The following is a 12694-nucleotide window of genomic DNA, read 5'->3' as shown; positions in this document are numbered from 1 at the left end:
GGCTACAAAGGCAGCTTTCATGTTCAGATGTACGGAGTAGTGCATTGCATTGCATAATTCAGCATTACAATGAGCGCTGTTCACTGGGGCACTGGGGATTAGTGTTTAGGGAATTTATTGTCCTTAAAGCTGTTTTGTTGCTGTTTAAAACCACAGCTAAGTCGAGTTAGTGTGACTTACTGATCGTTCTCAGAACAACACAAATAAACATCAGATAAAATTACGGAAGACCAGACTGCGCAAAATCCAGTGCCTACCCTTCATTTATTTGAGTTCCATCAATATGGCTATTAAGTACACGTTCTCCATCCATCAGGTGGTCCGATATAGAAGACTGTCCATCTTCTAGATAACCCTTCAGATAATAATCCATTGGCATGAGGAAACTTCAAAACTTCAAAAAACGTATTCAGACATGGGAACCCCAACAACCATGCACAACATGAAAGAACCTGCGCTTTCCCTCGTTAGATTAATAGAACTTAAAGCTTTCATCTTTGAGATAGATAGGAGAACATCAAGCTCCACTTTTGCTTCAGATCTTTTTTTAAAAAAAGCTTTTCAATTTAGTCATTGATAATTTCCCGTCCTCTAATGATGATTTCCCAGTCACACAGAGCTACCGCCATTGTGAAGGTGAAGGCTGGGATCAGCAGCTGCGTCACATGATGCTCCACTGTTTTTAGTTTAGACTAACATCAGTGTAACAGCTGGAAGAAAAACACTGCCAGTTTCCTTAGATAAGCTAAATGATTCCCTCACTAGTTAACATTGTGCTAAATAATGGGGGAGATGGAGGGCCATCCTATTCACCCAGAGAGAGAGAGAGACCCCAAAAGGGACCCCAAATGTCTTACTAATTGGATAGATGGATAAATTAATGGATAGACATAGAGAGATAGTCAAATAGATATGTAAATAGATGGAGAGATTGATAGATAGGTAGATAGACAGACCGGTAGATGCGTGAATGGATCAATAGATAGATATATAGATACACAGACAGATGATGTATTGATGGATATACAGAGATAAATATGTAAATGGATGAATAGATAGATATATAGATAGACAGATGGCTAGATAGATAGATATGCAAATGGACAGATGGATAGACAGATAGACAGGTGGATAGATCAATATATAGATATATATGTAGATGACAGATAACTAGATAGCCGGATGATATATAGGTAGATAGATAGATGAATAGATAGACAGATTGATAGATATGTAGATGACAGATGATATATAGGTAGATGGATGAATGTATTGATTCATAGATAGACAAACAGACAAATGGATGAATAGACGGATGCTAGATAGGTAGATGCATGAATGGATCAGTAGATAGATATCCAAATAGATAGATGGACAGATGGATAGACTGACAGACAGATAGATAGGCAAATAGGTGGATGAATGGTTAGCTACATATATAAATAGATAGATGAATGAATGGATAGATAGATAGACAGTTGTGTGAATGGATCATTAGATAGATATATATATGTCAATGACGGATGGTTCAATGGGCAGATAGATGGATAGACAGGTAGATGCGTGAATGGATTCATAGATAAATATGCAAATAGACAGATGGATAGACTGATAGGTAGAAGAATGGATAGATAGACAAATAGATGAATGGTTAGCTAGATATATAAATGGATAGATAGACAGGCAGATAGATGATTATATAGGTAGATATATGGATATGTCAGTGACGGATGGTTCAATGGGCAGATAGATGGATAGACATACTGATGATATATAGACAGATAGATAGACAGGTAGATGTGTGAATGGATTCATAGATAAATATGCAAATATACAGATGGATAGACTGATAGGTAGAAGAATGGATAGATAGACAAATAGATGAATGGTTAGCTAGATATATAAATGGATAGATAGACAGGCAGATAGATAGATATATATGTAGAGGACAGATAGATAGATGATTATATAGGTAGATAGATGGATATGTCAATGACGGATGGTTCAATGGACAGATAGATGGATAGACAGATGGGTGAATGTATTGATAGATATACAGATAAATGAATAGATAAATATATAAATAGACAAATGGATAGACAGATGGCTAGAAAAGTAGATGCATGAATGGATTAACAGATAGGTAGATGATAGATGAATGAATGGACAGATGGACGGATGGATGGATAGACAAAAATAGAAAATAGTAAAATATAACATGCTATTAGTTTTTTATTTGCATGGCCAGAATGAACCCTATTGTTTGTCAGTGCTGTAGATGTGAATGTGGGGCGTGTCCTAGCGTAAGTAGGGCAAAAGGAAATTTCAGCTGTGTAATAGTTAAAAAATGAGAAGGAAGTGGCCGCTGACACGGCTTTACTGACACACTTTCAGTGGATTGATACAGTGATCAAATCCATACTCTCTTACTAACCAAAAAGCTTGTGGTTTTTCTGGTGGAGGGTTCAGGTTATTGTAGCTTCAGAGTCACAGTTAACTGTGTTAGAAAGTTGGAGAGCGTGCATATTAGATTTTGTAATTGTGCCAGAAGAGCTGCTGTACAATTGGATTTGAAAAGATCAGACAGAAAGCACTGGCAGTCTTTCAAAATCCAAATTATATTTCATATTTGACAGTTATTGACACGCGGCAGTCAGTGTGAAATGTGCAAATGAGATTTGTAGTTAAAAACGTGGGCGCAGTGAGAACTGCATCAGGTGGTGGGTGGGCCAAGTGGTCATCCAGGGCCAAGCGAGACAAATGTGATGATTAACGATGCCTGTCCAAGAGACAGTATTAAATTGCTCCATGAAATATTGTTCTAATTCTGTGACTTGTTTCCATTTCAGTTTCAGATCTATTTCAATTATATCAATGTATACGTACAAAAGTATTGGGACACCTACACATAGGAGCTTCTATGACATCCCATTCTAAACCCATAGGCATCAATATGGAGCCGGTCCCACTTTGCAGCCCTCGCAGCAGGTTTGGAGCTCTGCAGTAATGCGCAATGCAACTTTTAACAACGACCAAACCATGATGACCACACGACAAGTCCTGTGGCGTGCTCCTTGTCACCAGTCGTGACTACCTACCAACGGTTGTCCGAGGAGGGACAGTTGAAAAGCAGGCGAGCAGCCAGGTGTTGGGCGCCCAAGGCTTATCGATGTGTAAGGCCAAAGGTACCCCCTGATTCATAGCTGCACTGTGCCCATGCTGACCCCTGTTTATCAGCAAAAGTGCCTGGACTGGACCTTGTGGACTTAGAGCAATGGAATAAGGTCGCCTGGTCTGATGACAGGTCTGCGTCAGATCTGCAGTGGATCCACCACACAACTGTCCACAGGGCAGCTTCCTAGGTGTTCTAGGGTCAGTTCTTTCGGTAGCAAGCAGATGACTATCAGCAGACTTTTCTGGGCATCCTGGGCGTCATGTGGGCAGCAGCGTCCTGTGGACCCTGATGAAGGACAAGAGGATGACCAGCACAAACTGTGCAGCAACAGATGAGCTTCTGTCTCTACAAGCTGGACCACTGCTGTGTCTGATCCACTCGTACCACCAGCACAGCACACACTAACACACCACCAGCATGTCAGTTAGTATCACTGCAGTGCTGAGGATGCTGACCCACCAGCCAAATACTACAGTCTGCTCTGCGGCGGTCAGTCCTGTGGGGTCCTGACCATTGAAGAACATGATGAAAGAAGGCTAATAGCAGTATGTAGAAAAGCAGATGGATACAGTGTGGAATTATGAAATGACAGAATGCTCCTATATGGTCAGTGGAGCTGATATAATGGATAGTGAGTGTAGAAACAGGGTGCTGGGTTTAATGAAGTGGCCGGTCTGCATTGCGGTCAACACATTGGACCAGAAGAGAACTTCCCTGAAGTTCCATGAAGTTCTGTGAACGACACCTGAGTATGAAGAACCTTTATATAAAGCAGAGGGTCGTTAACCCTTTAAAGGGTTCTAACGGATGTTGTGGGTCTATAGGACAAGAACCTTCTGTAGCACCTTTATTTTAGTCTGAGTGTTTCTGAGCATCTCTGTTGGTTCATTCAGCATGCAATGTTCACACAGTGTAAAGAGCTGCCATGCTTGAGTGTGTGTGTGTGTGTATAAACAATGGCCTGACTGGGTCCAGGTCATGGTCCTGATATGGCAGAAGATTAGCAGCCAGTGTGTTGAGTTACACCCTTTCTGTAAATACCCATAAATAAACACAACACCCATGCATTTATTAGTGGCTACTGCTAAGCGCTAATCAGCAATATTAATGACTAAGGAGTTCGTGCAAGTTAGTCCGAGTCCGATTTGTTTGTCTAGCTGAAATCTGGGGGAAGGGAGGAATAAAGGAGAAGCAGTGATTGAGGGAGTTCTTTGTCTGGCACCATGCAAAGCTTTAGTGTTGTTCAGGGTAAAACCCAGACGGTGGGGAGCTCCTCCACTGAGGTCGTTCCCATCAGCTGGGGGACGTTCTCCCCCAAAGGCATTGTGCTCTGGAGGGCCAATGGAGCAGCCATGGAGACCCTAATGCTTTGTTGACCAGTACGGTCTACCTGTAGGGCTTCTCTCTCGCAGCCTGTCAGCGCCTCAGATGTGGTTTAGTCTGGTCTGGGTTAGTTGGTTTTCTAGACCCTGGCACTTTGCTGATGAGCCAGTGATCGGCTAGGAAAGCTGTTTTAGAAACCGTTGTCTTGTTCTCTTTCTTTACGGAGGGTAAACTGTGGCATGTGCCTGGGATTAGAGCATTTCACTGAGGATTACTTTTTAGCAGCAACCCAATGGCCGTTCGCTTGGAGGAGAACTGGAAGGTCTGAGCGTTAATCCTGCCTGCTGCTTGGCTAACACACTCAGGCGATACGTCGGTGAAGTCGATTTCATGCACTGAGAGTTGACAGTGGCTTCTCGTTTCGGTAGCACTGCTGCTAACCTCTGTGTCCTCTGTGTAAGTGGGGGTAAGTTATCATTTTTCCCATTCTGGCTCACTAATCAAGCTGCTTAAAAGGGACTTCCACCATTTTTGTTGTCAAACTTTCTGCTTAATGCAATGGTTGAGATGAAAAGAAAGTCCATCAGAGTGGGTTTATAGAGTTGAATGATTTATTTTACACTTATAATCAATTATGCAGATTGTTCAATTACCAATCAGCTCAAATACCATCAGCTTTTAAATGTAACTTTTTGATTTAACTTTAAGCTTTTAAATTTAACTTTTTTTTTTTAAATATAATTTCTGACTGACAATGAATACAGTAAAGGTAAATATCTCATTCAAAAAGTTTTAATGAACTTTCTTGTTGATATAAAAAATAAATAAAACTGTAATATCTTTTTCTATTAAAATTTAAAACCAAGTATGTGCAAAAAAAAAAACAAGTAGGAGCAATAAAATTAATAAAATTTATATAAGAAAAAGAAGAAGAAATATATATATAAGTAAACCAGTAAAATCATTCTTGGATCAGCAAAAAAAAGGGACATTTTAGCTTCTGCAAATTTGTATTAGTGACTTTTATTTTGTTGGGCGTATTTTGTTTATTTTGTTGCGAGAACTGCTGTTCATATTTCAACCAGTGACGGCCTACTCATTTATTACGTCTCTGAGTAACGTACTTGAAGAGTTATCCTATTTACACTTAAGTCCATAAGAGACCCCACGCCTCACACTAATAAAACTCTGCTCTACACTCACAGCAGCACTAAAACTGTATTCCACACTGTTATGGTTTAACTTTGGCTTTTAATCCGTGGTTCACGTGTGTCCTGAACCGTTCCTACTTAGCTTGAGAAACATGCATGATGACGTCACCAACTAATCGACTATTAAATAAGGGGATTAGCTGCTGCACCCCTGTTTTACATCAACTCACCAACTCTTTTCAGTGATGTCCTAACAGTGAGGGTGACCAAGGACCAACCATAAAGCCATTTTATATCTTACCCAAAACCAACATGTGTCGGAATGTTTTATCTGTGATGTTGATGATGGTGATATTGTTGTAAATCCATAATTTTAATATTAATTAATATTAATAAGTTTTAGTTTTCTTTTCTCTGGGATGACTTTGCCTTACAACACCCGGCACCCAGTATCTCTCCATTGTGAAATCCTTGTCTCTCTCAGAGCATTTCACATCATACTCGCTCTGAATCCCTCTCTTTACATCTTAACCATTTCCTCAAACAATTATATTAAACGTTATGTATTATTGCAATGTTTAATAGTTCATCAGACAAGATACACTATATGCACAAAAGTATTGGGACGCCTGCTCATTCATTTTTTCTTCAAGGGTATTAACAAGAGCTTATCTCTTTACTGTCCAGAGAAGAAGGCTTTCTACTAGACTTTGGAGTGAGCATTGTTGTGAGGATTTGATTGCATTCAGCAACAAGAGCCTTAGTGAGGATAAGATGTTGAACAATCACCACCTCACCACCTCATCCCCAACTCATGCTAAAAGTATTGGATGAAGTATCATCATCATTCCAGAGAGCACAGTCCTTCCACTGCTCCACAGTATACCCCTCTAGCCCACACTTGGCAATAGGCAGCATGGAGCCAATAGGTTCATGTTTGTTTATCTGCTTCAGAGAGTCCTATTCTATGGACAGTGCTTCTCTACTGGAACTAGACAAGTGTCAGCAATGGGTGCGACTTAAAGTAGCTGAATGCATTCATTAGAATGGCTGTCCACAAACATTTGGGCACATAGTGTATGTTTGCTGTCTGAAGTTTGCTAATGTAGCTAGCAGGTAATGATCATTTCTGAAATTTCTGAATTGTGTTATCCTCGTAGATCGACTGCAAAGCTCACAAAAAAGTGCACTTCAGACACCAAACATGTCTTGGGAAATCAGCAACATTTGGGGTGAGAGGATAATGTCTAGTTTATGTGATGAATTGAATGACACTAATTTTAGATTTTAGCCAATTACCCAGCCCACTTGAGGACTGACACATGCACCGTCACCAGGCACCCAGCGCGGTCTGAGGAAAGCCCAAGGTGCTCAGCTCTGGTGCATTGGCCAGCAGATACCCATGTCAGCCACCATCACACTGAAGTGACGTGCGAAGAGTGAGCAATCTACCCACCTGGAGAGAGAGGAAGGGCAACTGTGCTCTCTCAGGCTCTGATGGCAAGATTGAGAAGCTTTAACCAAGTCTTTCCTAGAATGTACAGGCTGTTAACCTGCTTATGACTTGTATGACCTGCTGACGTTGTAAACCCTCTCCTCCTTTGCTTCTTTTCCATGAAGGAATGTTGCAGTTCATCCAGAAGCACATTCATGATCACTTAGTGGAACGCAGGATTCGCCGGACACGGCTCGTGACCAAGGATGGCCACTGTAACATTGAATTCGGCAACATAAAGTATCACAGCCATTTTGCCTACCTAATGGACTTTTGGACCACCTTTGTCGAGATTCGATGGCGCTTTGTTATCTTTTCCTTTGTCGCTGCTTTCACTGGAAGCTGGTTTGTCTTCGGCCTGCTGTGGTATTCGATTGCGAAGAGCAACGGTGACTTGGAGGCTCCTGACGGCCATACAAAGTGCATAGACAACGTACATGGTCTCACGACTGCCTTTCTTTATTCTTTAGAGACCCAGACAACCATTGGCTACGGTGGGCGAGCTCTGACAGGGCACTGTGCTGGGACAGTGGCCCTTCTCGTCGTCCAGTCGCTCATGGGCGCCATCATAAACTGCTTCATGTGCGGCCTGATTTTGGCCAAAATCTCCCTCCCCAAAAAGCGAGCCAAGACGATCACCTTCAGCGATACGGCGGTCATCTGCCTGAAGAAAGGAGGCCTCTGCCTGCAGATCCGGGTGGCCAACCTGCGCAAGACGCTGCTCATTGGAAGCCAGATTTACGGCAAGCTCCTGAGGACCACCATCACGACAGACGGAGAACCCATCATCCTGGACCAGGTGAACATCGACTTCTTGGTGGATGCTGGCAAGGACAACCTGTTCTTTGTGTGCCCCTTGACGCTGTACCATGTGATTGACAGCTCCAGCCCCTTTGCGGAGATGGCGGCGGACACCATTCAGCAGCAGGAGTTCGAGCTGGTGGTGTTCTTGGACGGAGTGGCCGAGTCCACCAGCTCGTCCTGCCAGGTACGCACCTCCTTCATCCCCCGCGAGATCCAGTGGGGTTACAGCTTCCTACCCATCATCTCCCGCACCAAAGGGGGCAAGTACCGCGTGGACTTTTCCAACTTTTCCAAGACTGTGCCGGTGGTCACGCCGCATTGCGCCTGCTGCTATCTGAACGAATTGAACAGCAACCTCATACTTCACCGGCACAGTCACCAGGGCATTGATAACCCTGGCTTTGATGTGATTACCATTGACAATTCCATGGACAATACTCAAATGTGACACTGTACAACAGATATTAAGGGGGAGTTCCACTGATTACTCAAACTTTTTACATAATTAAAGACTCAAGATGTACAGAAGTCATTCAAAGTGATTTGGTGGTGAATCTAAAAAGTTTCTTGCCTCTAAAAGCTCCCTATTTTGGCCTATTTTTTCAAGAGGAAACCAAATTTCCTCACTTAAAATAGAAATGTAGTGTAAACGGGGTCTATGTGCTTTGGCCTTAATCCAGATATAGTCCTGACACTCATGGCGGATGAAATGAGCCGGTGTAAACGGGGTCTATGTGCTTTGGCCTTAATCCAGATATAGTCCTGACACTCATGGCGGATGAAGTGAGCCGGTGTAAACGGGGTCTATGTGGTTTGGCCTTAATCCAGATATAGTCCTGATACTCAAGGCAGATGAAGTGAGCAGGTGTAAACGGGGTCTATGTGGTTTGGCCTTAATCCAGATATAGTCCTGATACTCAAGGCAGATGAAGTGAGCAGGTGTAAACGGGGTCTATGTGGTTTGGCCTTAATCCAGATATAGTCCTGATACTCAAGGCAGATGAAGTGATTAGGTGTAAACGGGGTCTATCTGGTTTGGCCTTAATCCAGATATAGTCCTGATACTCAAGGCAGATGAAGTGAGCAGGTGTAAACGGGGTCTAGAGCCAAGGAAATTGAAGAAGATGGGAGTTTTGTGGTAGTGATTCTGTGGTGGAGAGGTGGAGGCATGGCGATGGAAGGCCAAATGCCCAGTTTTGCAGGGAAAACTATTATAAAGGAGTTGGAGTTTGTATGTTTGGTGGAATTTGCATTACGTGCATGACTGTTTTATTTTTTTTGTTTTTTTAGCCAAGGATGTTGGAGCTCATGACAAAATCCTGCAAAAAAACAAAACACAACCCCCAAGAACTGAGCCAATTCATTGGAAGTGGAGAATTAGCAATAGCGCTTTTGACAATGCTATGAACTACAGTGGCGCTGACTACCTGTGATAACTTTTAATCATTCAGTTCCTCCATTTCACTTTCACATTTTTGCTCACCCACAATAAAACAGTGCTCAGATCCTTTGAAAGAGAGCGCTTCATCGCAGACGCTCAAAGGAAGTGCTCGGTGGGTGTCCGTAAGAGGATTAGAACAGAGGTTAGTTCTGAATAAGCGTTTGAGTGAAGGCATATCGCCGGGATGTGAAGGCCTTCCGCATTGTTCATTCGCCGCAATTCTATGGCATAAATACATTTCCATAACATTAACGCATTGTGCTCCATTGCGCCCGTACAGGCATCCTACTGGATCCCGCTCCGGATCGCCTGCCTGCCTGCTAAAGAACCACTGCTGCAGTCGCACCAGTTCAGAAGTGACACTGCTGGTATTAGGGCAGTTAGCTGTTCGTTGCACCCGCGGCCTTCGCTGCTGAAGTGAAACCGACAGCCTGGAAAATTTCAGGCAGGCTGCGAGGGTGGTAATAGCCCTGCTAATTTTTAAACTCTGTCAAGAGGAGAAAAAAAAGGTTATCTTTGAAGCGTTGGCTAAATCACAAGGGCTTTTTAAGCATTCGGCGGTTTGTGAGCTTTGGAAAACGTGACTGTGTTTGCACTCACTGGACAAATAACCGTTCAAGTGCTTCTCTTTAGAGAAGATGTTTAACCCTTTATTGTCTAGGCAGTTTTTTTTTCTATTTTTCAGAATGACTTCAGTAACCGTCAGAGAGCACGCTTTATTTATTTACTCTATAGTAAAATGGTCATTAAGGCTTTTTTTTTTTCTTCATTCATTTTCAACTAAATACAACAAGATCCACAGCCAGATTAAGATCCTTTGTAGCCCCTGGGTATTAAACAGTGGAGAACCCTCAAGGCCTTCCAGGGCTTTGAGACTGCATATGTAGTTTTACCTCATTTTTACATTTACATTTACAGCATTTAGCAGACGCTCTTATCCAGAGCGACTTACAAAAGTGCTTTGCTATTTACCCAAAAAAACCTCAGCTAGTTTGAAAAGGCTAAAATTCAAAGATCCTCTAAGTTTAGACTCTACTAGACACAAGTCAATAAGGAGACCACTCTGCTATTCGCCCAAGTACTCTCAGAAGAGGAGGGTCTTCAGTCTGAGTTTGAGGACAGCGAGCGTTGGACTCTGCTGTTCGGACACCCAGGGGAAGTTTGTCCACCACTTCGATGCCAGCACAGTAAAAAGCCTGGACGCTCGTCTTCCGTGGATCTTAAAGGATGGCGGGTCGAGCCAAGCCGTACTTGAAGTTGGAAGGGCTCTTGGTGCAGATTGGCTTTTGACCATTGCCATCAAGTATGGAGGGGCTGGTCCGTTCTTGGCTTTGTAGGCCAGCGTCAAGGTTTTGTATCTGATGCAGGCAGCAGCTACAGGAAGATTCAGTAGATTCATTTAGATGGATGCTTTAAACGCTGCAGCTTAACAGGATCACAGTGCTGGTTTTATTTATTCAAGTTTTGGTGGCAACAAATGGGAAAATCGTCCAGACGAGTTATTGCTTCTCGTGGTATCATAGGAGTAGGTACGGCTAAATTGGCTCTTTCATTGGTTAGGACTCCAGGAACTGAGCTGAAGGCCCAGTTATGGTGCCCTATCCACACACACCCACCACTTTTTCACTGAAGACGTAGTACGACATCGAAATCATTCTTATCCAGTTTCCAGTTTCTGCCAAGAACTTCATGTACCTCGGCTAGTAAGTAACCTGGTCATCTCATGCATTTTTTATCACGCTGGAAGACCCAGGTTTTAACTCTGCAGAGCTCCGAGATTCTGCAGGCACTCAAATCAAACTGGGAAAATAAGGAATAAGTCAAATCATTTGGGAGCGCAGCCTCAAATCCATTTGTATCCACTCAGCAGAACTTATGCTGGAGACTTATCCTGTTGGTTTCTGTACAAAACATCTACCCCGAACCAGCATCGGCTGCCAAAATCAGCTGGGTTTGTTGGGTGTTGACGAGAGGGGACGAGCTCGCTCCTGAGGATCGCTAATGTTACAATCGATGTCGAATAAGAGGCTGTGTTTGTTTCTCCACATTGACTAGTACATTTCTTTATTTATTTTCTTTAATAATTGATTTCGACCCAACACTAGGAGGGTGAAACCTAGCACATGTCTTCTCCAACAAATGTGAAGCCAGCATGGCTCCCCAGCAACCGCTAAACAGACTGAAGTGAGGAAGTGCCATCAACCCACACCTGAGAGAGCAAGGCCAACTGTGCTTGGATTCGAACCAGCGGTCCTCGGGTCGTAGTGGCAACACCTTAGTTTAACCTCTTACACCCTAGGTTTATTACTCAGTAATACATCCTAATGCAGAAACTACCGTGGTTTTCCTGGCAACTGTTTGGTTTAGCATGTCTTGTGGCGTCCCACCAGGTTCTATTTTAGGGCCTAAGGAATTGATGTTAATTATGGAAGTGAAGAAGTGGGGGCTTACAGGGTCTAAAGGGTTAATATCAACAGAGAATTTAACTCATGCAAACTTTTAGTGCCCACGATCACTACCTGCCCTGCCCTGTTTTTGGTGGTCAAGCAGGTCTTAGGGGTCCCATTTATTTTTTATGATCCTTCCCTATGAATGTAGATTATCTTCTATCTTATCTGCTCAGAAATATTTACTGAATTAGATGAAGATCTTACTTTTAAAGACTGTTAGGAGGGTCTCGGACCTCCACCTGGTACTATGGAACTTCTGATGTTGGACAGGAAGCCTGGACTTGCCCAGCCTGGGGTTTCCTGGGGTTTAGGGGGTTAATCCAGTCCCAAAAAGGGCAGTGCACCTAATTAAAAAGACCAAACTGCTTGCTATTCAATGCTACAGTATGTGTCTTAGCACTCTCTGCCCACAGGGAGGCGCTCTAGTATAAACAGAGTCAGATTGCTCTCATAGGTAGCCTATTCATTTAATTCCCACCTTCATAGCCATAAATGTACAATGGCAGAACCTCATAGTGAAGTACAAGCATAAGAAGGGACAATATTCATAATCAGCCATAACATTAAAACCACCTGCCCCTCGTCCCGTCAAGGCATAGACACGAGCATCAGTGAGGTTGGACCTTGGGTGCCCATGACCATGTTGCTAGTTCGCTAGTTGTCTTTCCTTGGAGCACTTTCGGTAGGTACTGACCACTGCATACCCCCCAACACACACCCCACAAGACCTGCCTGATGTTTTGGAGATGTTCTGACCGTTCAGTTTAACGTAGCTCAGATTCTTACGCTTGGGCAACCGTTGATGGGTGCTGATGGAATCAGGTGACCACAATAGCACAATGACACAAGTCAAGT

At 43.1% G+C, this 12694-nt stretch overlaps 1 protein-coding gene across 1 annotated transcript; it reads left to right on the top strand.

Moving 5' to 3' along the window:
* The first annotated feature begins 4592 nt into the window (after positions 1-4592).
* kcnj1b (potassium inwardly rectifying channel subfamily J member 1b) lies at positions 4593-8467 on the top strand. The gene is made up of 2 exons (XM_072658796.1): positions 4593-4964; positions 7270-8467. Exon 2 carries the CDS (start codon positions 7272-7274, stop codon positions 8394-8396), a length of 1125 nt encoding a protein of 374 aa, XP_072514897.1. The 5' UTR covers positions 4593-4964; positions 7270-7271; the 3' UTR covers positions 8397-8467.
* Positions 8468-12694: the final 4227 nt, after the last annotated feature.

This window comes from Salminus brasiliensis, chromosome 16 (assembly GCF_030463535.1).
Source record: "Salminus brasiliensis chromosome 16, fSalBra1.hap2, whole genome shotgun sequence".
Classification (NCBI taxonomy): domain Eukaryota; kingdom Metazoa; phylum Chordata; class Actinopteri; order Characiformes; family Bryconidae; genus Salminus; species Salminus brasiliensis.
This window is presented reverse-complemented; position numbering and strand designations above follow the sequence as displayed.